General features: G+C 46.1%; 1 protein-coding gene across 1 annotated transcript in view; it reads right to left on the reverse strand.

Moving 5' to 3' along the window:
- The window catches only part of TERT (telomerase reverse transcriptase), a 121,010-nt gene that overhangs the window by 73,090 nt on the left and 24,071 nt on the right, over positions 1-23,849 (reverse strand). The window contains exons 6-7 of the mRNA XM_045003381.1: positions 23,180-23,341; positions 20,248-20,343 (exon numbers count right to left, since the gene is read on the reverse strand). Coding sequence (XP_044859316.1) covers positions 20,248-20,343; positions 23,180-23,341 — 258 coding nt within the window. The remainder of the gene's footprint in view (positions 1-20,247; positions 20,344-23,179; positions 23,342-23,849) is intronic.

Raw genomic sequence — 23,849 nt, forward strand, 5'->3', positions numbered from 1 at the left:
ATCTATCAGAGCTCTGTCCTGCTGCAGAAAACTGTCAGTAAAGTCCAGAAGGAGAGATAGCTCAGTGGTTTGATCATTAACCTGCTAAACCCAGGGTTGTGAGGTCAATTCTTGAGGGGGCCATTTAGGGATCTGGGGCAAAAATCTGTCTGGGGATTGGTCCTGCTTTGAGCAGGGGGTTGGACTAGATGACTTCCTGAGATCCCTTCCAACCCTGATATTTTATGATTCTATGAAATTTGGTCTAATTCAGGAAATTGTATTTAGCAATTAGCACCTGATAATTAGCTATCCTGAACTGGAGGCTGGATGATGAGATGATCTTTCTCACTAGCAGATCCAGACATTTGCCCTCTTTGTCAGCAGGAGTAGACTGGGGATGTTGCTATCTGGCCCTTTTAGAAGTGGCATGGACTACCCGTGAGTTGGGAACAGGGTGAGAAAGCAAACATTCCCCTCCTTTGGCTGGCACATAACATTTCTCCGCTCTTCTGGGGGTAGGAGTGCAGGGGGAAAGTGTGTGTCAAACTGTCCTCACTGCCCCCAGTATGGCTTCATTAATGTGGAGAGCTATTCTGTTGGGTCCGGATAAGTGGAGAATGTCTCAGAGTTTGTGCTCGGAGTCCTGGAACTCCTCAAGAGGAATCTGAAGCTCTCCAGCAACTCTGGGGAGAAGGTTCTGGAACTACCTGAAGTCTTTTTGGAGGGGAGAGGAGATGAAGGCGCCACCTCTTCATCCAAGGATGAAGATGGCAATCTTTCTGGTTTCCAGCTGAACTTTCTGATCCAGAGTGTAATGTTCCTCCTCCTCCTCCACTGGATCTGGGGGCAGATCTGAGCATCCCACTAGAGGAAAAGCAAGGTGTAACTCCCTGGCAGATTTGATCAAAACTGCAAGGGAATACTGGTCCCAAGGCCCCCAGCACAACCAGTAGGAGAGGGTCAATACGTGGTCACAGGGGCCCCCATGGCATGGGTACCAGTGGCTAAGTTAGATGAGGCAGAGGTTGGTCGCAAACTGGTGCAGGTCTTTTGGGCAGTGGAGGACATGTAGGATAGGGGAAGAAAGTTTCATTGCATGGTTCAGAATCTCCCAATGAAGAGAAGGCTGATTCCAGTTCCAGTACCATCAGTGCCATTGGAGGGGAAATGTATTCCACATATGGGACCAGTGATACCTCCGAGGGAATCAACCACTGGAAGGAGTTTGATATTATCTCCCTGGAGACTGAGGCACCCAATGGAGGAGGGAATTCTGGATTCAGGAGAGCAAAAATGTCCTATGAGGTGCGGCGGAGAGAAGGAAGTGGAGCGGTGATCCATCTGCTCACCCTTTATCCCTCAGATGCAGACATGAGGTAAGCCAGGACACATGCACGGACCAACAGACAGTGCTTTCAAATTCTCTGGCTCCAGACACATGGTACACATGCGTAACTCAGCGAAATACAACAGGGACCATCACTCAAAGAAGAACAGAGACTAAGGTCTTTTAGAATAGGATACAAACAGACCCTTCACCCCATTCCCTGGGGCAGATACCATCTGTACTTGCTCAAATATTTTCTGATTGAATTTCCATTCTTCTCTTTCCAGTAACCCAGCAAACTTGCATTGCCCTCTACATAAGCAGGCCTGATCAAACGTTCCTGACCGGTACATGACCCAGAATCCAACTGGTTTTGAAACTTAAAATTAACAGGTTAGAACAAAACAAAAGAAGTCTAAGCAGCCATGGCTAATATGGCACATTAGATTCAGTGCATGTTGCAAAGACCTTGGAATTATGTGACACTGCTCACCATGAGTGCTATCCCTCCTCAGAGTCCCCACCAGGCCACTACAATCAGAGCAGCAACCCTCAATTTATTTAAATATGAAATTTAACTTACTCTGGCCTAAAATTTTCAACTTTGGGGTGGAAATGAAGATATTTGAAGATGAAGGAGCTCTTTGAAATGTACTAGGAAGGACCTTCTGGTGGTTGATGTTGAAACCTTGTTGTTCAAGAACCTGACAGTCTGCTGTATATGAAGCACTAAGACGCTGAATGATGAAACTTGCTAAAAGGTCATCCAGTTACATTGTGTACTTGCATGCCTGCCTCAGTCTTGCTCCTAGTGCAGAAGAACGAACTAGGGTCATTACTTGGAATAGTGCTGGATAGAAGCATAGGATGTATGGCTATATAAGCATGGTGATAAATGAAGCAGAGAAAGGCTATGTCTACACTACATCAGAGTCTGGACTACGGGGGTGTGAAACGCAGCATGCACAAAAGTGGTGCGCTGTAACTGCCCCATATGGATGATGCTGCTGCTGCCAACTAAAAGGTGCCTGGTTTGCATTAACATAGTCCTAAAAGGACTACATTATTGTGAACTAAGCACTTTTTAGTTCACGCCACAGCCTCCACATGGGGCAGTTACAGCGCACCACTTTGGTGTGTACTGCAATTCACAACCCAGCAGAGTAAGAAATGCAGGGTCACGCAGACAAGCCCAAAGTCAGAGTACTACACTCCTGGAGCAGGACAGCTGACACTTCAATCAAAACTAAAGAGTGTGCCTTACTGACAAATTTAAAGTAGAGATCCAGAAATAGGTGGAAATCTCTGATATACTTGGCAAGCACAAGGAATCTGGAAATAAGAGCCTCTGTCTGTGGTGGTGACTATAATATATACTCTCTAAATAGAAGTTTCTGCAGGAACAGATTACAGATTTTAAAGGAGTTTATAAAAGGGGCATTCTGAAACTCCATGAGCCATCCCTCTTCTTTTTTAGAGCCCATTTGTTGGTTAGATAACTGTCACCGAAAGATAAAAAGGGTTTAACCCTTGGTGAATGGACTCCTGGATTGGCAAGATATCATTATCTAGTGGAAAAGCCTGAATGAGGTTCTGGGTCCCCACTGGAACAAAATTAGGTAAAGAACTGAAGAGTTTACCAAGCCTGAAAATTCCAAGTTGTGGTGCTCTAGCCTTAAGCTTCCCAGTAATTCCCAGAATGTGTGAGGATATTGCCTTATTGAGAGCTGATAATTTCTTTATAATCATAGAATCACAGAATATCAGGGTTGGAAGGAACCTCAGGAAGTCATCTAGTCCAACCCCCTGCTCAAAGCAGGACCAATCCCCAACTAAATCATCCCAGCCAGGGCTTTCTCAAGCCTGACCTTAAAAACCTCTAAGGAAGGAGATTCCACCACCTCCCTAGGTAACCCACTCCAGTGCTTCACCACCCTCCTAGTGAAAAAGCTTTTTCTAATATCCAACCTAAACCTCTCCCATTGCAACTTGAGACCATTACTCCTTGTTCTGTCATCTGCTACCACTGAGAACAGTCTAGATCCATCCTCTTTGGAACCCCTTTCAGGTAGTTGAAAGCAGCTATCAAATCCCCCCTCATTCTTCTCTTCTGCAGACTAAACAATCCCAGTTCCCTCAGTCTCTCCTCAGAAGTCATGCGCTCCAGCCCCCTAATCATTTTTGTTGCCCTCCGCTGGACTCCCTCCAATTTTTCCACATCCTTCTTGTAGTGTGGGGCCCAAAACTGGACACAGTACTCCAAATGAGGCCTCAGCAGTGCTGAATAGAGGGAAATGATCACATCCCTCGATCTGCTGGAAATGCCCCTACTTATATAACCCAAAATGCCATTAGCCTTCTTGGCAACAAGGGCACACTGTCGACTCATATTCAGCTTTTCATCCACCGTAACCCCTAGGTCCTTTTCTGCAGAACTGCTGCCCAGCCATTCGGTCCCTAGTCTGTAGCAGTGTATGGGATTCTTCCGTCCTAAGTGCAGGACTCTGCACTTGTCCTTGTTGAACCTCATCATATTTCTTTTGGCCCAATCCTCTAATTTGTCTAGGTCCCTCTGTATCCTATCCCTACCCTCCAGCGTATCAGCCACTCCTCCCAGTTTAGTGTCATCTGCAAACTTGCTAAGGGTGCAGTCCACACCATCCTCCAGATCGTTAATGAAGATATTGAACAAAAACGGCCCCAGCACCGACCCTTGGGGCACTCCACTTGATACCGGCTGCCAACTAGACATGGAACCATTGATCACTACCCGTTGAGCCCGACCATCTAGCCAGTTTTCTATCCACCTTACCGTCCATTCATCCAGCCCATACTTCTTTAACTTGCTGGCAAGAATACTGTGGGAGACTGTATCAAAAGCTTTGCTAGAGTCCAGAAATAGCACATCCACTGCTTTCCCCTCATCCACAGAGCCGGTTATCTCATCATAGAAGGCAATTAGGTTAGTCAGGCATGATTTGCCCTTGGTGAATCCATGCTGACTGTTCCTGATCACTTTCCCCTCCTTTAAGTGGTGACCTTTAAGAGGTCACATTAAGTGGTTAAGTGGTGACCTTTAAGAGGTCACATTAGATGATCACAATGGTCCCTTCTGGCTTGGAATCTATGAAACTTACAGCATTTATTCTGAATATTAATGGAATATCTGAGAAATTACAGGCAAATCCTTTAGTTTATAAATTAAAATTAATGTAAAATTGGGTCCCCTTTGACAGAGATGCTAAATTTTAGTCTTTGTTCCAAATTTTTTAAATAAGAGACACTTCAAAATTTCCACATAGACTATACCTGAAACTTAATTAAGACTTGATGGCTAAGTTATTATCAGCTGTTATATCTCAATGTTATGATTATATAAGATGCAGACAGATTCAGATCAACAGCTCAAATAACCCCTAAGTGAGGCCATTGAAACTAGAGCTGAGAGAAATTTTTTGGCTGAAACTTTTTCATCAACAAAATGCAGATTTTGTGACACAAACATTCTATGAATGTTTTGTTGAATTGTTTATGTAAAAAACACAAATGCTGAAAAAGTCAGTGTTTTGTTTTGACATTTTCTAAATGAAACATATTGACTTTTAGTGCAAAATGACTGTTGGATTTTTTAAAAAAATAAATAAACTGAAGGAAATTTCAAAATAAAAACAAAAACTGCTCAAAACTTAAATGAAACATTGCACTTGAACTGAAATTTTAGATACTTTTTTAGAATTGCCAGTGAATAAAAAAAATTAAAATCCATTCTTCACTCAGGTTTAATTCTGATATCACAATTTGCTAATTTGCATGCAACTATTTTTTTCATATCGACTCAGTAATATGAGGGAGATTAGACATATGTCAAGAGTTCTCATTAGTAGATTACCAGCGTAACTGTATTTTATATAAAGAATCCATAGCGGCAAGGTAGTTTGGGTATCAGTGTCCCAATGGCACTGCACCCTCAGTTTCACTGCATTTCACAGACATCAGGATTCAGCAATCAGGCTCCCCTGCTCCTCTCTTCAAATAGCAACAGTCTCAATAAGTCAATGCAAGTTAAAGGTCAGATTCACCAATATGCTTCAAATGCTTTACCTACTCTGGTGATTCAAAGTAGCTGTAAACCTAGCATAACTGGTGCACACTGTCTACTTTGGCATACCAGTGAATCTGCTTTTAAATATCTATTTTTTAAGAAAGAAATTGATTTAAGGCTAATATGATGTATTTTCAAATAATTAAAAATGTCACATGGTAGAATTTTCTATTTTTTTTTTTGTGTTCATGTATAAAAGTTTTCATGATAATAGTAATAATACAGGAAATTCCCAGACAAAAGACTATATTAAAATGGATTAAAGCTGAGAGTATTTATCAGTAGTTTTAGAGTAAAAGTCATTACAAGGATGATGGAATTATTGCTGAACCTCGCATTATAAACCCAGTAAAGTCAGAGTTAATGTTAAATTTAAGTTTCTTTTCAGTGTGTTAAGATAAGAAAAGCACCCAAACAACCTTGACTCTATCTTGTGTAGTAGGAAGAGAGCCTGAGCCATAAGCCTTTGTATCAGAGGCCTGGTATGAGGCAGGAGCTGCTCACAGAATTTGGCAAGAGTAGGACTGATATTGCAGAAATACGCATTCCTAAGAAGTCACAGCGTGCTCGCACAAACACATCCCAATATCATGTGGTACCAGAACATCCCGATATCAAGGATGGTATAGAAACATTCCCCAAGGATAACAGGAACACACTTACCCTTCCTAAAAGATAAGGTCAGGATGACAGTATGTAATAGAGATGTTTTGATCAAACCAACATGTACAAGGTGATCGGTGATAACTAGCCACATTAGAGGGCAGTAACTAACTATGTCAGAGGGGCAGTACTAACTTGTTTGTATCAGAGCATAAAGATGTATCTCAGAGAGAGTATATTTGTCTAGCCTAGGGAGGAACAGAAAGTCCCGCTGTTCACTGAGCTGGTCCATTGTTACAGGCATACGTCTATTAGTGGTCCAGCAGAGTCTGTGGGATACTAGTATCGTGCTTCATCGACAATAAACCTGGCTGGGTGCCTTCATCCCTTAACAGAGTTTGTGGTCATTGGGCAGTTTGCTCAAGGTTTGCCCTGCCAGCTGTCTGTGCAAGGCTGGGGCGGCACACAGAGGGAATACACACACCTAGCCAAACATCTATCAACATCTAACCACACCTTGTAGGCATAGCCATAAATGTATGACAGTAAATGTTTACACTCCCCCCCACATCAGTTCAAATCCTCACCTGGGCCCTGACTTGTGATGATACCCCTAGTAGCTGCTTCTATGGGGACTGAACAAAGAAACACAAGATCTAAATGCATAAGTCCCTACTCCTTCAGCTAAAGAACAAGGACCATACAAAACTCAGAGGAGTGAAATACTGGAACAGCCTTCCAAGGGGAGTAGTGGGGGCAAAAGACATATCTGGCTTCAAGACTAAGCTTGATAAGTTTATGGAGGGGATGGTATAATGGGATAGCCTAATTTTGGCAATTAATTGGTCTTTGATGACTAGCGGTAAATATGCCCAATGGCTTGTGATGGGATGTTAGATGGGGTGGGATCTGAGTTATTACAGAGAATTCTTTCCTGGGTGTCTGGCTGATGAGTCTTGCCCACATGCTCAGGGTTTAGCTGATCGCCATATTTGGGGTCAGGAAGGAATTTTCCTCCAGGGCAGATTGGCAGAAGCCCTGGGGGGTTTTCGCCTTCCTCTGCAGTGTGGGGCACGGGTCACTTGATGGAAGATTCTCTGCACCTTGAAGTCTTTAAACCATGATTTGAGGAATTCAATGGCTCAGATACAGGTTTGATACAGGAGTGGGTGGATGAGATTCTGTGGCCTGCATTGTGCAGGAGGTCAGACTAGATGATCATAGAATACCAGGGTTGGAAAGACCCTCAGGAGGTCATCTAGTCCAACCCCCTGCTCAAAGCAGGACCAATCCCCAACTAAATCATCCCAGCCAGGGCTTTCTCAAGCCTGACCGTAAAAACCTTTAAGGAAGGAGATTCCACCACCTCCCTAGATAACCCATTCCAGTGCTTCATCACCCTCCTAGTGAAAAAGTTTTTTCCTAATATCCAACCTAAACCTCCCCCACTGCAACTTGAGACCATTACTCCTTGTTCTGTCATCTGCTACCACTGAGAACAGTCTAGATCCATCCTCTTTGGAACCCCCTTTCAGGTAGTTGAAAGCAGCTATCAAATCCCCCCCCTCATTCTTCTCTTCTGCAGACTAAACAATCCCAGTTCCCTCAGCCTCTCCTCATAAGTCATGTGCTCCAGCCGCCTAATCATTTTTGTTGCCCTCCGGTGGACTCTTTCCAATTTTTCCACATCCTTCTCGTAGTGTGGGGCCCAAAAAAGACGGTTACTCACCTTTGTAACTGTTGTTCTTCGAGATGTGTTGCTCATATCCATTCCAGTTAGCTGTGCGCGTGCCGCGTGCACGTTTGTCGGAAGATTTTTACCCTAGCAACACTCGGTGGGTTGGCTGGGCGCCCCCTGGAATGGCGCCACTATGGCACCGGATATATACCCCAGCCAACCCAACCACCCCTCAGTTCCTTCTTGCCGGCTACTCCGACAGTGGGGAAGGAGGGTGGATTTGGAATGGAACAACAGTTACAAAGGTGAGTAACCATCTTTTCTTCTTCGAGTGATTGCTCATATCCATTCCAGTTAGGTGATTCCCAAGCCTTACCTAGGCGGTGGGGTCGGAGTGAGACATGGCGGAGTGCAGAACCGCTGAGCCAAAGGCTGCATCATCTCTAGATTGTTGCACCAGAGCATAGTGCGAAGCAAAGGTGTGGACCGATGTCCAGGTAGCTGTGCGACGTATTTCCTGGATTGGTACATGGGCCAGGAAGGCGGCTGATGAAGCCTGAGCTCTGGTAGAATGGGCAGTGAGATGGCCCAAGGGAACATGAGGCAAGGCATAGCACGTGCGTATGCACGCCGTTAACCAAGAGGAGATCCTCTGTGAGGAGACGGGCAGGCCTTTCATCCGGTCAGTGACTGCAACGAAGAGTTGGGGGGATTTACGGAAGGGCTTTGTCCGATCAATATAAAAAGCAAGCGCCCTACAGACATCTAAGGAGTGTAGCTGCTGCTCCCGTGGCGATGAATGAGGCTTCGGGAAGAAGACAGGGAGGAAGATGTCCTGATTGGTATGGAAGGCCAACACCACCTTAGGGAGGAATGCCGGATGTGGTCGCAACTGTACCTTGTCCTTGTGAAAGACAGTATACGGTGGTTCCACCATAAGCGCTCGCAGTTCGGAGACCCGCCTGGCCGATGTAATGGCTACTAGGAAAACTGTCTTCCAGGACAGGTATAGGAGCGAGCAAGTCGCCAACGGCTCGAACGGCAGAGCCATAAGCCTGTTTAGGACTAGGTTGAGGTCCCAGGTAGGGGCAGGGTGGCGCACTTGGGGGTAGAGGCGCTCCAGGCCCTTACGAAATCGAGTAACTAAGGGGTGGGAAAACACGGAGTGGCCACTCTCTCCTGGATGGAATGTGGAGATGGCCGCCAAGTGCACCCGAAAAGAAGATAGCGCCAGACCCTGCTGCTTGAGGGACCAGAGGTAGTCCAAGATAGTAGGGATGGAGACCTCCAAGAGCATAGCATTCTGCGTCTCACACCAGCAGGAGAAACGCTTCCACTTGGCCAGATATGTGGATCGAGTGGAAGGTTTCCTGCTACTCAGGAGGATGTGCTGTACCGGAGCAGAGCAGCGTAACTCTGATTCGTCTAGCCACGCAGGAGCCACGCTGTGAGGTGGAGGGCCCGCAGGTCCAGGTGGCGGAGATTGCCGTGATCCTGGGTTATAAGGTCTGAGTGGAGTGGCAGGGTAATTGGGCTGGCTATGGAGAGGTTGAGCAGTGTGGTGTACCAGTGCTGTCTAGGCCACGCTGGTGCAATCATGATTAGATGCGCTCTGTCCTGGCTGTAGCCCTGAGGATTAATCTGTTGGTCTGTATAAAATGTCTTTTTGATAAAAGTGTGTAGGCTGCATAGATTATAGAATTATTTACAATAAGCTGTAATGTAAGATACCTATAGACATCCGGGCCAGACACCTGGCCAATTTCCTGCGTGACGCTGAAAGCAACCTTTAGGACCCTTACTCAGAAAAGTAATAATAGAATACAAACCCACGTAAATGTCTGAGGACCTTTTGAATGTCTCAAAACCTTTCACCTAGATAGGGTGAAAAGTGGGGATTTCTGCCCACAAATCTAACACGTACACCACAAACTGCGTATACACCTGTCACTCATACGCATGTTTATGTTGGCCTATGAGAATAGGTACCCTAACCTTTCCATGGGGGAAAGACAAATTTGGGCATAGGAGGAAGGATTTCTCCCTATAAAAAGGGTGACAATCCACCATTAGGCAGGCAATACATCCATCTTTCTATTCTCCATCGTCTCACCCTGCCTACGAAAGCTGTCAACTACTGATAAATCGTGGTGTTATTTCTTTTCAAAGTTGTAAGTATAAAAGACTTTAATTTCTGCTTTACCTCTAAAGCATCTAGTTTATAGAGGGCTAAAACTCATAATCATTTTCATCACTTCCTCTATCTATCAGAGGTGTGAACACCACTCTAGTACTACTGCACAGAGTGAATTTAGGACTGTTTATTATCATAGGTATATCCCTTATAAAACTGTGATATTTGTAACTTTGAAATCTCAAACTGCTTTTAACGTTTTTGCATTTATTTCTTGTTTCATTGATTTTAAATAAAAGGTCTTGATTGACTAATTTTGTCTCAGTGTAAGTTCCTGTCATATACCCCAATCTTCTTGTATAAATTCTGCAAAGCCTGATTTAAGACAAACTCTTATCTTTTGAACACACATACTGGCATACCATACCCATATTATTAATATCTATTAATATCTACTAACATTACTAATTAATTAGAAAATTAATTATTAAATAAAACTAAATTAAGTGGATAAACTCCACTGACCCTACTAACCCACCCCAAATCAAGCTACATGGCGGAGTTTTAACAGGACCCTGTGAACCAGCGGGAACGGTGGGAAGGCATAGAGTAGTCGGTGCTTCCATGACATGAGGAATGCGTCTGAGATCGACCCCGGTGAAAGACCCTGGAAGGAGCAGAACACTTGGCATTTCCTGTTCTCGCGAGACACGAATAGGTCTACTTGGGGAAAACCCCACCTCCGGAAGATCGAATGGATAATGTCTGGTCTTATCGACCATTCGTGACACAGGAAGGATCTGCTCAACCGATCCGCCAGACTGTTCCGAACTCCTGGAAGAAAGGACGCCACCAGATCTATCGAGTGGGCTATGCAGAATTCCCAGAGTCGGATGGTTTCCTGACAGAGGGGGGAAGATCGGGTCCCTACCTGTTTGTTTATGTAATACATGGCCGTCGTGTTGTCTGTAAACACTGCAACACAACGACCACCAGATGCATCTGGAATGCCTGGCACGCCAGGCGGACCGCTCTCAGCTCTCGGACATTTATGTGAAGCGCCAGTTCCTCCGATGACCAAAGGCCCTGGGTGCAAAAATGTCCGAGGTGAGCTCCCCATCCGAGAGACGACGCGTCTGTCGTCAGGGACAGGGAGGCTTGTGGCGGATGGAACGGTAACCCTGCACATACCAGGGAGGGGGTTAGCCACCAGTCGAGGGAGTGCAGAGTGCTCGGTGGAATGGAGACTTTTGTGTCTATTGGGTCCCTTACCGGACGATACACCGAACTGAGCCACGTTTGGAGGGGTCGAAGGCGGAGCCTGGCATATTTGGTCACATAAGTGCATGCAGCCATGTGACCTAGGAGACCGAGACAGGTGCGAGCCGAGGTCGTAGGAAAGTGCTGCAGACCTCGGATGATTGTTGCCATCGCCTGGAATCGCGGCTGAGGCAGGAAGGCCTTGGCTAGAGTGGAGTCATGGGTAGCTCCTATAAAGTCTAGCCGTTGAGTGGGGACCAGCGTGGATTTCTCCGTATTGAGCATCAGGCCTAAACGTGTAAATAGGTCCCTGACGATGCCTACGTACTGCATGACTTGCTCCTCGGAGGTCCCTCTGATGAGCCAGTCGTCCAGGTACGGGAACACGTGAATCCCCTGACGGCGGAGGTGTGCGGCAACTACGGTCATACACTTTGTGAACACCCTTGGGGCTGTGGAGAGGCCGAAGGGAAGGACCGCAAATTGGAAATGCCGATAGTCGGCTACAAAACGAAGATACTTCCTGTGCGGAGGAAAAATGGCGATGTGAAAGTACGCGTCCTTCATATCGAGGGCAGCATACCAGTCTCCAGGATCCAAGGACGGGATAATGGTCCCCAAGGAGACCATACAGAACTTCAACTTGATCATGGATTTGTTGAGGCCTCGCAGGTCTAGGATAGGCCTGAGGCCCCCTTTTGACTTGGGGATCAGAAAATAACGTGAGTAAAAACCTTTGCCCCTTTCCTCTTTTGGTACCTCCTCTATTGCTCCGATTGCAAGGAGCGTCTGCACCTCTTGTAAGAGGAATTGCTCGTGAGAGGGGTCCCTGAGGAGGGATTGGGAGGGAGGGTGGAAAGGCGGGGACGAAACAAATTGGAGGTGATATCCTAGTTTCACGGTGCATAGGACCCAGATGTCTGAGGTCAGTTGGGACCACGCCGGGAGGAAGTAGGAGAGGCGGTTGGAGAAGGGAGGAAAAGGATCCTGACCAGAAACGGGTACGCTGCCCTCGGGCGAACCTTCAAAAGGCAGACTTTAGTCCCGCCAGTGGTTTGGAAGGACGGTGGTTTTGGCCCGCTTGGGGTCCTGATTGACGTCTACGTCCACCTCGCCCGCGCCGCCTGCTAAAGTCTTGCCTTTGCCTGGGCACAAAGTACGGGCGGTAAGGTTGGGGATGGAAAGGTCAGCGTTGGGTCACCGGTGTATGCATGCCCAAGGAACGCATGATGACCCTATTGTCTTTTAAGCTTTGAAGCCTGGAGTCACTCTTCTCGGAGAACAGCCCCTTACCATCAAAGGGTAAGTCTTGGATGGTGTATTGTAACTCCGGAGGGAGGTTGGAGACTTGCAGCCATGAGATGCGTCTCATGGTGATACTGGAGGCCAGGGTTCTGGCTGCCGAGTCTGCCGCATCTAGAGAGGCCTGGAGGGAGGTTCTGGCCACCTTCCTCCAGGAACGCAGCGAATTCCTGGTGGGAGTCCTGGGGAAGTAGTTCTTGGAACCTGCTCATCTCCACCCAGGTGTTATAGTTATAACGGCTCAGTAGAGCCTGCTGGTTTGCTACGCGGAGCTGCAATGCGCCTGCCGAGTACACCTTGCGACCAAGTAGGTCCATTTGCCTGGCCTCCTTGGACTTCGGGGCTGGGGCCTGTTGGCCATGGCGCTCCCTCTCATTGACAGATTGGACAACCAAGGAGGAGGGTGGACATACAGGTATTCGTACCCGCGAGAGGGTACCATGTATTTACGCTCGACCGCCTTCGCTGTGGGAGGAATGGAGGCCGGGGACTGCCATAAGGTGTCGGCATTGGCTTGGATTGTCCTGATGAAGGGCAAAGCCACCTTAGTGGGGGTATCTGCCGACAGGATGCTGACCACTGGGTCTTCGACCTCCAGGACCTCCTCTACCTGGAGATTCATATTGAGAGCAACTCTCCTGAGGAGGTCCTGATGGGCCCTTAGGTCTATTGGTGGTGGCCCCGAGGATGAAGTCCCTGCCACTGCCTCATCTGGCGAGGAAGAGGACGAAACGCCGGGGACGAGCGGGTCCTGTACGACCTCCTGGTCTTGCGCCGGTTCTTGCTCCAGCGGTGCCGGGGAACCCTGTGGATGGACCAGCGGGTCATCTGTCTCGGTTGGAGGGGGACGGCTAACTGCGGCCTCTGGTGCTCGGTGTTCTGACGAAGCAGAGCGTGCCAGAGCTAACGGAGCACCTTGGGCCTGGTGGTACGCCCAAGGTGTCCACAAGGGCCAATGTTGAGGACCTTGGTCTTGAGGCCGAGCTTCTTGGAAAACTCCAGCGGGCCATGGAGGAGCAGAGAAGCCTTGGGCAGATGTCCCGACAGACCTGGTTCCCCTACGCACCGGGGACCGGTGTCGTGAAGCATCCCGGTACCGAGAGCGAGATCGGGACCTGCGACCGGACCAGTGCCGGGAGGTTGACCGAGATCTCGTGTTTCGGCGTCGTGAGTGGCTACGGGAGATACGGTGCAGGGACCTGGAGCGGTGCCGAGAGTAGCGAGCCGGAGACCTGGATATCGACCGGTGCCGCGAGTCTGACCGGTACTGTGTAGCGGAACGGTGCTGGGATTGCGAGCGGCGTCGAGAGCGGGAGCGCCAGCTGGACCTGGAGCGTCTACGGGACCGCGATCGTGAGCGGTGCCGGTCCGCTGCGCCGACAGAAGGTGGTCTAATCAAGGCTGGCTTGCCAATCGATTGAATTACCCGCACCGGCAGTGCCGGGGGTGGAGGCAATGCCGAGTCTGTCAAGGCGATCAGGTCTCTCGCCGCTGAGAACGCCTCCGGCGTGGACGGCATGGTGAGCTCTACCACGGCAGGCGCCGGGGAGGTCACAGGCGCTGGACTCGACGGCCCTTGCGGGACCAGAATCGACGGTGCCGGCTTAGTCGGTGCCGCGTCAGGAGTCGGCGCCGGGCGATCCAAGATAGGCGCGCTCTCTGGGCGCAGTGCTGGAGGTGCCGAGGCGGCAGGAGTCTTGGCCTTCCTTACCCTCGGAAAGAGCGAGCGCCGCGGGGCCAACTTCAGTGCCTTGGGCATACCGGTATGGTCCGGTGCCGAGGAGGTGCTTCTGCTGTCCGGCTGAGCAGCGCTTGGTGCCGAAGACGGAGGGGTGAGAGCTGCCTCCATGAGGAGATGTTTAAGCCATATGTCCCACTCCTTTTTAGTTCGTGGCTTGAAAGCCTTGCAAATGGGGCACTTAGATGTTAAGTGCAATTCCCCTAAGCACTTCAAACAGGAGTCGTGCGGATCTCCTGTCAGCATCGGCCTGTGGCAGGCTGAGCATAGCTTGAAACCCGGTGAGCCGGGCATATGCTCCGGCACCGGGTGTGGGGAAGGGGCTAATCCCCGAACCCTGATAACTATTACTACACTATCTAAATATATATATATATATTGTGACAAAGTTCCTCTTCTACCTTGGTGGGTCCTGCACTTCTTGGCGGATTTGCTCACCTCAGTGATCTTCCCCTCTGGTGGAACCCCCAGTCTGGGTCAACTCCTCCTGTGTCTGATCAGGAGTAGTGAGGTTTGGGGGGAACCCGGGCCCACCCTCTACTCCAGGTTCCAGCCCAGGGCCCTGTGGATTGCAGCTGTCTATAGTGCCTCTTGTAACAGCTGCATGACAGCTACAACTCCCTGGGCTACTTCCCCATGGCCTCCTCCAAACACCTTCTTTATCCTCACCACTGGACCTTCCTGCTGGTGTCTGATAATGCTTGATTGTATGATAATTCCTCAATCCTCCAGCAGCACACCCTCTCAGTCTCAGCTCCTTGTGCCTCTTGCTCCCAGCTCCTCACACGCACTTCCTCTCCTCTGGCTCCTCCTCCTGTGACTGGAGTGAGCTCCCTTTTTAAACCAGGTGCCCTGATTAGCCTGCCTTGATTGGCTGCAGGTGTTCTAATCAGTGTAGCTATCTCCACTGCCTTCTAGAAAGATCTTAATTGGCCCCAGGTGCTCTGATTAGCATGCCTTGATTGGCAGCAGGTGTTCTAATCAGTGTAGCTATCTCCACTGCCTTCTAGAAAGATCTTAACTGGCCCCAGGTGCCTTGATTAACCTGGAGCAACTGCCATTTGGTTACCACGGTGCTAGGGATTTGTTTAGCCTGGGGCTAACATACCTGTTCCTCAGTACTTTACTGTAGCCATCCGGCCTTGCCCCATCACAATATATATACAAGGAACTATAACTATGTACACGATACAACGAAAAAACTATGAGTAAGCTAGGGAAGTGGAGGTCAGCTAAGCCGCGCTCCACTGTTCCCACAACCGACATGGGCAGTAAGAAGGAACTGAGGGGTGGTTGGGTCGGCTGGGGTATATATCCGGTGCCATAGTGGCGCCACTCCACAGGGCGCCCAGCCGACCCACCGAGTGTTGCTAGGGTAAAAACCTTCCGACGAACGTGCATGCGGCGTGCGCACATCTAACTGGAATGGATATGAGCAATCACTCGAAGAAGAACTGGACACAGTACTCAAGATGAGGCCACACCAATGTTGAATAAAGGGGAATGATCACATCCCTCGATCTGCTGGCAATGCCCCTACTTATACAGCCCAAAAGGCTGTTAGCCTTCTTGGCAACAAGGGCACACTGTCAACTCATATCCAGCTTCTTGTCCACTGTAACCCCTAGGTCCTTTTCTGCAGAACTGCTGCCTAGCCATTCGGTCCCTAGTCTGTAACAGTGAATGGGATTCTTCCATCCTAAGTGCAGGACTCTGCACTTCTCCTTGTTGAACCTCATCAGGTTTCTTTTGGCCCAATCCTCTAATTTGTTTAGGTCCCTCTGTATCCTATCCCTACCCTCCAGCGTATCTAGCACTCCTCCAAGTTTAGTGTCATCTGCAAACTTGCTAAGAGTGCAGTCCACGCCATCCTCCAGATCATTAATGAAGATATTGAACAAAACCAGCCCCAGGACCAACCCTTGGGGCACTCTGCTTGAAACCGGCTGCCAACTAGACATGGAGCCATTGATCACTACCTGTTGAGCCCGACGATCTAGCCAGCTTTCTATCCACCTTACCGTCCATTCATCCAGCCCATACTTCTTTAACTTGCCGGCAAGAATACTGTGGGAGACCATATCAAAAGCTTTGCTAAAGTAAAGAAATAACACATCCACTGCTTTCCCCTCATCCACAGACCCAGTTATCTCCTCATAGAAGGCAATTAGGTTAGTCTGGCATGACTTGCCCTTGGTGAATCCATGCTGACTGTTCCTGATCACTTTCCTCTCCTCTAAGTGCTTCAGAATTGATTCCTTGAGGACCTGCTCCATGATTTTGCCAGGGACTGAGCTGAGGCTGACTGGCCTGTAGTTCCCCAGATCTTCGTTCTTCCCTTTTTTAAAGATAGGCACTACATTAGCCTTTTTCCAGTCATCCGGGACCTCCCCGGATTGCCATGAGTTTTCAAAGATAATGGCTAATTGCTCTGCAATCATACCGGCCAACTCCTTTAGCACCCTCGGATGCAGTGCATTCAGCCCCATGGACTTGTGCTCGTCCAGCTTTTCTAAATAGTCCCAAAGTACTTCTTTCTCCACAGAGGGCTGGTCATCTCCTCCCCATACTGTGCTGCCCAGTGCAGCAGTCTGGGAGCTGACCTTGTTTGTGAAGACAGAGACCAAAAAAAGCATTGAGTACATGAGCTTTTTCCACATCCTCTGTCACTAGGTTGCCTCCCTCATTCAGTAAGGGGCCCACAGTTTCCTTGACTTTTTTCTTGTTGCTAACATACCTGAAGAAACCCTTCTTGTTACTCTTAACATCTCTTGCTAGTTGCAACTCCAACTGTGATTTGGCCTTCCTGATTTCACTCCTGCATCCCTGAGCAATATTTTTATACTCTTCCCTGGTCATTTGTCCAATCTTCCACTTCTTGTAAGCTTCTTTTTTGCATTTAAGATCAGCAAAGATTTCACTGTTAAGCCAAGCTGGTCACCTGCCATATTTACTATTCTTTCTATACATCTACACATTCCAGCCCTCTACACTTAACAACAGATGACCTAATGGTCCCTTCTAGCCTTAAAATATATGGAAGTACAAGGCAGCAGCAGACTCAGAAATCTCTGTGTGTTGTGTAGTCACTCCAGAGAGACAAAGAGCCAAATAGGGTTAAAATATATAGTAACTCCTCACTTAAAGTCATCCCAGTTAACGTTGTTTCATTGTTACGTTGCTGATGAATTAGAGAACATGCTCGTTTAAAGTTGTGCAATGCTCCCTTGTAACATCGTTTGGCAGCCACCTGCTTTGTCCACTGCTTGCAGGAGGAGCAGCCCATTGCAGCTAACTGGTGGGGGCTTGGAACCAGGGTGGACCGGCAGCCCCCCATCAACTCCCCATTCCCTTAAGTTCCCTGTGTGGCAGCCTCCCAGCAGGCTATCAATTGCTGGCAATTCAGCTGTCCCTCCCCCCACTGCCATGTGTTGCTCCTGCCCTCTGCCTTGAAGCTGCTCCCTGGAGCCTCCTTCTTGCTGTGTGGGGTGGGGAGGAGAGGGGGGCTAATGTCAGTGTGTCCCCCTCCCCCCTGCTCCTTCACTCCGCTTACCCCATCTTCCATAAAGCAGGGGGACACATGACAGGGCTCAGGACGGAGGGAGCTTCCTGGCAGCAGCTGCCATCTCAGCTTGCTGATCTACTTAAAAAGACAGTGTATTTAGAGTGGCATCAACGTACTTAAAGGAGTAATGCACATCTCTCTCTCTCCCCCACATACAAGGTGTATGTCTCTGTCTGCCATGTGGTCTCCCCTCCCTCCATTCCTGCTGCCTTGTAGAGTGTGAGGCTACATTAACAACGAGTTAACCCTTGAGGGCTCAGCCAATTGCTAGTTCATCATTTAGCAGTAAGGCATTTCCTGGGAAATATGCCACCCTCTGACTTCACCACCTCAACCAAGCTTCAAAATCATCATAGCTGTTTACCAGTATTAAATTGTTTGTTTAAAACTAATACTGTGTGTGTGTGTGTGTGTGTGTGTGTGTGTGTGTGTGTGTGTGTGTGTAGTCTTTTGTCTGGTGAAAAAAAATGTCCCTGGAACTTAACCCCCCCCCTCCCCATTTACATTAATTCTTATGGGGAAATTGGATTCGCTTAACATTGTTTTGCTTAAAGTCGCTTTTTTCAGGAACATAACTACAACATTAAATGAGGAGTTACTGTATTATAGTTACATCTTCTGAAGCCTTCAGTTATTGTGGTAACATGTACCTCTAATACACTGTCAACTTAAGCGTTCTGCCTTTGGATTGATGACTCCAGCAGAAAGAGATTTTATTATAACTTGTGTTATTAGAACTCTTTTGGTTGTGACATTATTAACATGTCTTATCAGTGTCCAAAATGTTAATTTTTAAAACCATAAAAGGGGATCATAAAACATGTTACAACTTCTAACAAACTTTTCTCTAAACTATATATACATTAAAGAATTACATACATAAGTTTCATGTCTCATATGGTTTTATTATAATTTACAAGGGGTCCAAAGACAATGTTGCCCTGTAATGTTTTTTGGAATAAAACTATAACTAAGCTCAAATAGAATTTTCTACAATATTTTGAAGGAAAAGAAAAATCAGATAAGTTCACAAATGACAATTATTAATTCTCTCACTCCAAAACACACACAGGTTTTAGGTAACTGTATCAGCCCCACTAAAATGAAGAAACTGGCACAACCTCTACTGTGGTGTCACTGCTACTTCACTATATTGCACTGGAAATTTTACTAAAATGGCTGACTAAAACAATATTGTATACATTACATACAACAACAAAACTATGTTAGAAGAACATTATTTAGGTGGCAAAGCTGAAGTATTCAAAAATTAAGAAATTCCAACTGAAGGTTACACAAGAAACCTTAAGTTGGCCCCACCACAGGTCCATCCTATGTACTGAATGAGGCAGGGGTCCTATGCAAAAAAATAGTATATAATCACATAATTAAAGATTGTATCATAGTGCATGTGCCCTGCAGGGTGGGGCAGGGTGTCAAAACAAAAAATTAAGGTTAACTGTAGGCAACTGTAAACCTGGAATTTCCAAATTATGGAGTGCTTCATTCTGCAATCTAAAATGTTATTTTAATTTCCTATGTTTGGTTTTGCTTTAGAGGAAAAAGCTACAAACAAATTCTACTATGTATAAGTACAAGCTGAGCTCTTCCCACCCCTCCCCCGCAAATCATGCATCATAAATAGGGTTAATATTTTGTCACGACCAAGTGGATATTCACCCACGAAAGCTCATGCTCCAAAACGTCTGTTAGTCTATAAGGTGCCACAAGACTCTTTGCTGCTATTTTGTCACGGTTATTTTTAGTAAAAGTCATGGACAGGTCACGGGCAATGAACAAAAATTCATGGAAGGCTGTGACCTGTCCAAGACTTTCACTAAAAAGAACCGAGGGAAAGGGCTGACTGCGGAGGGGAGACTGATAGCCTGAGCCCCACCACACAGCGGATTGACAGCTCCTGCCTCTGCCGGAGTAGGGGCGGGAAACAGCTTCAACTCCAGCTCCAGTCGCTGGGGGTGGGAGGACAGCTCCAGCCTCAGCTGCTCACAGATCTGGCCCTGGCCGCAGGAGAGGGACAGCACCAGTCACTGGTGTGGACAGCTCAGCCGTAGCCACTGGGGGGATGGGGACAGTTCCAACCCTTGCAGCTAACAGCTCTAGCTCCAGCCCTGCCCCAGCTGCTGACAGATCCGGCCCCAGCCACTGACAGCTCCTCACCCCCATCAGCAGGACAGTGTGCATTACTGCTGTTGCTCTAGCAGTAGCATCAGCTTGACTTAAAATGCTTGTATATTTAGGTTTTTTAAACTATTTATTTATTTATTTGCATACTGCCAAAATTACCCTGAGAAACAAAAACAAACGAACAGAATTTCCAGGGAGAGAGAACAGGCACTCAGTAGGCCCCTTCCCAAATATCAAAGGCCTGCTGCAAGCAATGATCAAAGAAAAGGTCATAAGAATCTCTTGTATCAGAAAGTGTTAGGCAAACTAAATAAAGGGGGCACTATTCAGCTCCCGCTCTAATATATGAATTAAGAATTAACTTATTTGATTTTCTTCCTCATTTGAAGAGAAATGTCTCATAACACTTACCTGTTCAACTACTATGGCATTTTGTAGCGATGTACTCTCTTGCAGATGGGATACAAATAATCTCATATGAGACATAAAATCCTTGAAAGTAGAAACCTGTATACCGAGAGTAAAGAAATGATAAAATTCAGCAAAAGATGTTTTAGTTAACAACAATAATCAAGAGTTCTTGCAAGGTGGGGAAAATACCAAAGAAACCCACCACAGTAGCATTTAACTTCAAGAAGGGGAAACTACAAAAAGATAAGGAAGCTAGTTAAACGGAAATTAAATGGAACAGGCACAAGAGTGAAATGCCTGAAAACTGCATGGATATATTTTAAAAACACCATTATAGTGGCTCAAACTAAATGTATACCTCAAATTAAAAAAAAAATGGTGAAGGACCAAAAGAAAAAAAGCCATCATAGCTAAACAGAGTAAAAGAGGAGATTAGAAACAAAAAAGGCATCCTTTGAAAATTGGAAATCAAATCCAATTGAAGAAAACAGAAAGGTGCATAAATTCTGGCAAGTCAAGTGTAAAAGTACAATTAGGCAGGCTAAAAAAACCTGTGAAGAGCAACTAGCAAAAGAACAGCAATTTTTTTTTTATTTTTTTTTTTAAGTACAAGAGAAGCAGGAAACCTGCCAGTCAGTGGGGCCATGAGACAACTGAGGTTCTAAAGTAGGACTCAAGGAAGACAAGGCCGTTGCAGAGAAGCTAAAGAAATTCTTCGCATTGGTCTTCACTGTGAAAGATATGAGGGAGATTCCCAAATCTGACCCATTTTTTTTAGGTGACAAATTTGAGGAATATTAAAAGACTAAGGTGTTAACAGAGAAGATTTGGAACAAACTGATAAATTAAACAGTAATAAGTCACCAGGATCAGATGGTATTCGTGCAAGAGTTCTGAAGGAACTCAAATATGAAATTGCAGAACTACTAATTCTGTTATGTAACCAGAGAAGAGCTAATGTGATGCCAATTTTTAAAAATGGCTCCAGAGGTAATCCTGGCAATTATAGGCTGGTAAGCCTGACATCAGTACCGGGCAAATTGGTTGAAACTATAGTAAAGAACAGAATTATCAGATACATAGATGAACATGATTTGTTGGGGAAAAGTCAACATGGTTTTTGTAAAGGGAAATGACTCACCAATCTATTAGAATTCTTTGAGGGGGTCAACAAACCTGTGGACAAGGGTGATCCAGCCGATATATTGTATTTGAAATTTCAGAAAACCTTTGACAAGGTCCCTCACCAAAGGCTCTTATGCAAAGTAAGCAGTCATGGGATAAGAGGGAAGGTTCTCTTGTGGATCAGTAACTGGTTAAAAGATTAGAAGCAAAAGGGTAGAAATAAATGGTCAGTTTTCACAGTGGAAAGAAGTAAATAGCGGGGTCCCCACAAGGGTCCATACTGGGACCAGTGCTGTTCACCCTATTCATAAACAATCTGGCAAAAAGGGGTAAACAGTGAGGTGGCCAAGTCTGCAGATGATATAAAATTACTCTAATTAGTCCAAAGCTGACTGCAAAAGGATCTCACAAATCTGAGTCACAGCAATAAAATGGCAGATAAAATTCAATACTGATAAATACAAAGTGATGTACATTGGAAAACATAATCCCAACTATACATATAAAATGATGGGGTCTAAATTAGTTGTTAGCAGTGAAGAAAGAGATCTTTAAGTCTTCTTGTTGGATAGTTCTCTGAAAACATCTGCTCAATGTGCAGGAGAAGTAAAAAAAAAAAAAAAAGCTAAAAATGCGAGGAACCATTAGAAAATGGACAGATAATAAGACAGAAAATATCATAATACCACTATATAAATCCATGGTATATTCACACCTTGAATACTACAACTCAAAAAAAAAAGATGTATTAGAATTGGAAAAGGTATAAAGAACAGCAACAAAAATGATTAGGGGTATGGAACAGCTTCCATCTGAGGAGAGATCAATAAGACTGGGACTGTTCAGCTTGGAAAAGAAATGACTAACGGGAGGGATATGATTGAGGTCTGTACAAGCATGAATGGGATGGAAAAAACGATTAAGGAAGTATTATTTACCCCTTCAAATAACACAAATACACACAAATAACAAAAACACAAAAAAATGGTCACCCAAATTAGTAGGCAACAGGTTTAAAGCAAAGAAAAGGAAGTACTTCACACAATGCACAGTCAACCCCGTGGAACTTGTTGCTAGGGGGTGTTGTGAAGGCCAAAAGTATTACTGGGTTCAAAAAAGAATTAAGTACATTCATGGAGGACAGCTCCATCAGTGCTCTGGGTGTCCCTAACACTCTCACAGCCAGAAGCTGGGACTAGATGACAAGTGATGGATCACTTGGTAATTGCCCTGTTCTGTTCATTCCCTCTGCAGCATACAGCATCAGCCACTGTTGGAAGAAAGAATATTGAGCTAGGTGGACCATTGGTATGACCCAGCATGGCCATTCTTATATTCAGTGGGCCTAATTCTGTTGTGCTACATTCCAACCCATTAACTTAACAGTCATTAAAACAATGGAAACTCCCAGTTTTCATATTACAAAGTGGAGAGTTGTTTAAAACACAGCATAAGTCCTTTGTTACCACAATCTTACATCGTACTGTGACAGGCTGCAGGGGCAACAGCAGCTACCTAGTAAAGAGGTAACTCAGACTTTCCTTTACTATTCGCCTTCCACAGGTGGTCAGGGGAAGGAGACAGAAAAATAGCTGTTGGGAAGCTTGGGGGAACGGGCCTTGTCTCCTCCAGCAAGTTTCCCCTATAAAGTGTGGTTGTGTGTTTTATTTTTTGTTTTTTTAAGAATGTCCATGTATATGGTGACTAGATAATTCAGCTAAGGCTTGTTAATTAAAAAAGGATTAAACAGATATATCCCAATACAGAAAAGTGTTAATAGCAAGAATAAGAAATTAACTAGTCATACGTGTCTTCTATAGTATTTTCTGATTTGTCCACTCATGGTAATCTTGATCACTGCATAGCGCCGTATGCAGTAAACTGTTCTTTTCTCGGGATCTAAGATTTGAGAGACCACTTCCACAAGTTTATCATGAGGAATAGCATCATAAGCCCCAGTGACATCAGCCTGAAATAGAAAAAAAAATCAATCCCATATTATGCTACTGTAAGTACTCTCGTACACATAAGAACAAAGCTAAGGTAAAAGGACAAAATTTCACAGAATGTATTAGGCTGGAGGAGGCCTGTTGGGCCAGTTTAGCCTTTCATTTTTGTCACTGAATTGGACTCTCTGTGTTCTCTCTGTTGAATAATCCATTCCCTTATTCAGACAAGTGGGGACGCCCAAACCATCAGCTTTAACTGAATTTAAGCTGTTATTATAAGGGGAGTGATAGCAGGAGACAAACACACACATTGGGTTACATTTGTAGCAGCCAAGAGACTATGGGGTGAGCTTGGGTGTTGCACCTCCAGAAGGAAAAGGAGGGTAGGCAGAAGGGGAAGGCTCCAATTTTATCCAAAAGATTTACTAGTTAGAGGCAGACCAAAAAAAAAAAAAAAAAGCAGCCTTTGAAGTAGGGTCAGGTATAGAAGCTGAGGCTAAGCGGGCTGGGCTTCCCACTAGAATGGTG

Source organism: Mauremys mutica, chromosome 2, assembly GCF_020497125.1.
Source record: "Mauremys mutica isolate MM-2020 ecotype Southern chromosome 2, ASM2049712v1, whole genome shotgun sequence".
In the NCBI taxonomy this organism is placed as follows: domain Eukaryota; kingdom Metazoa; phylum Chordata; order Testudines; family Geoemydidae; genus Mauremys; species Mauremys mutica.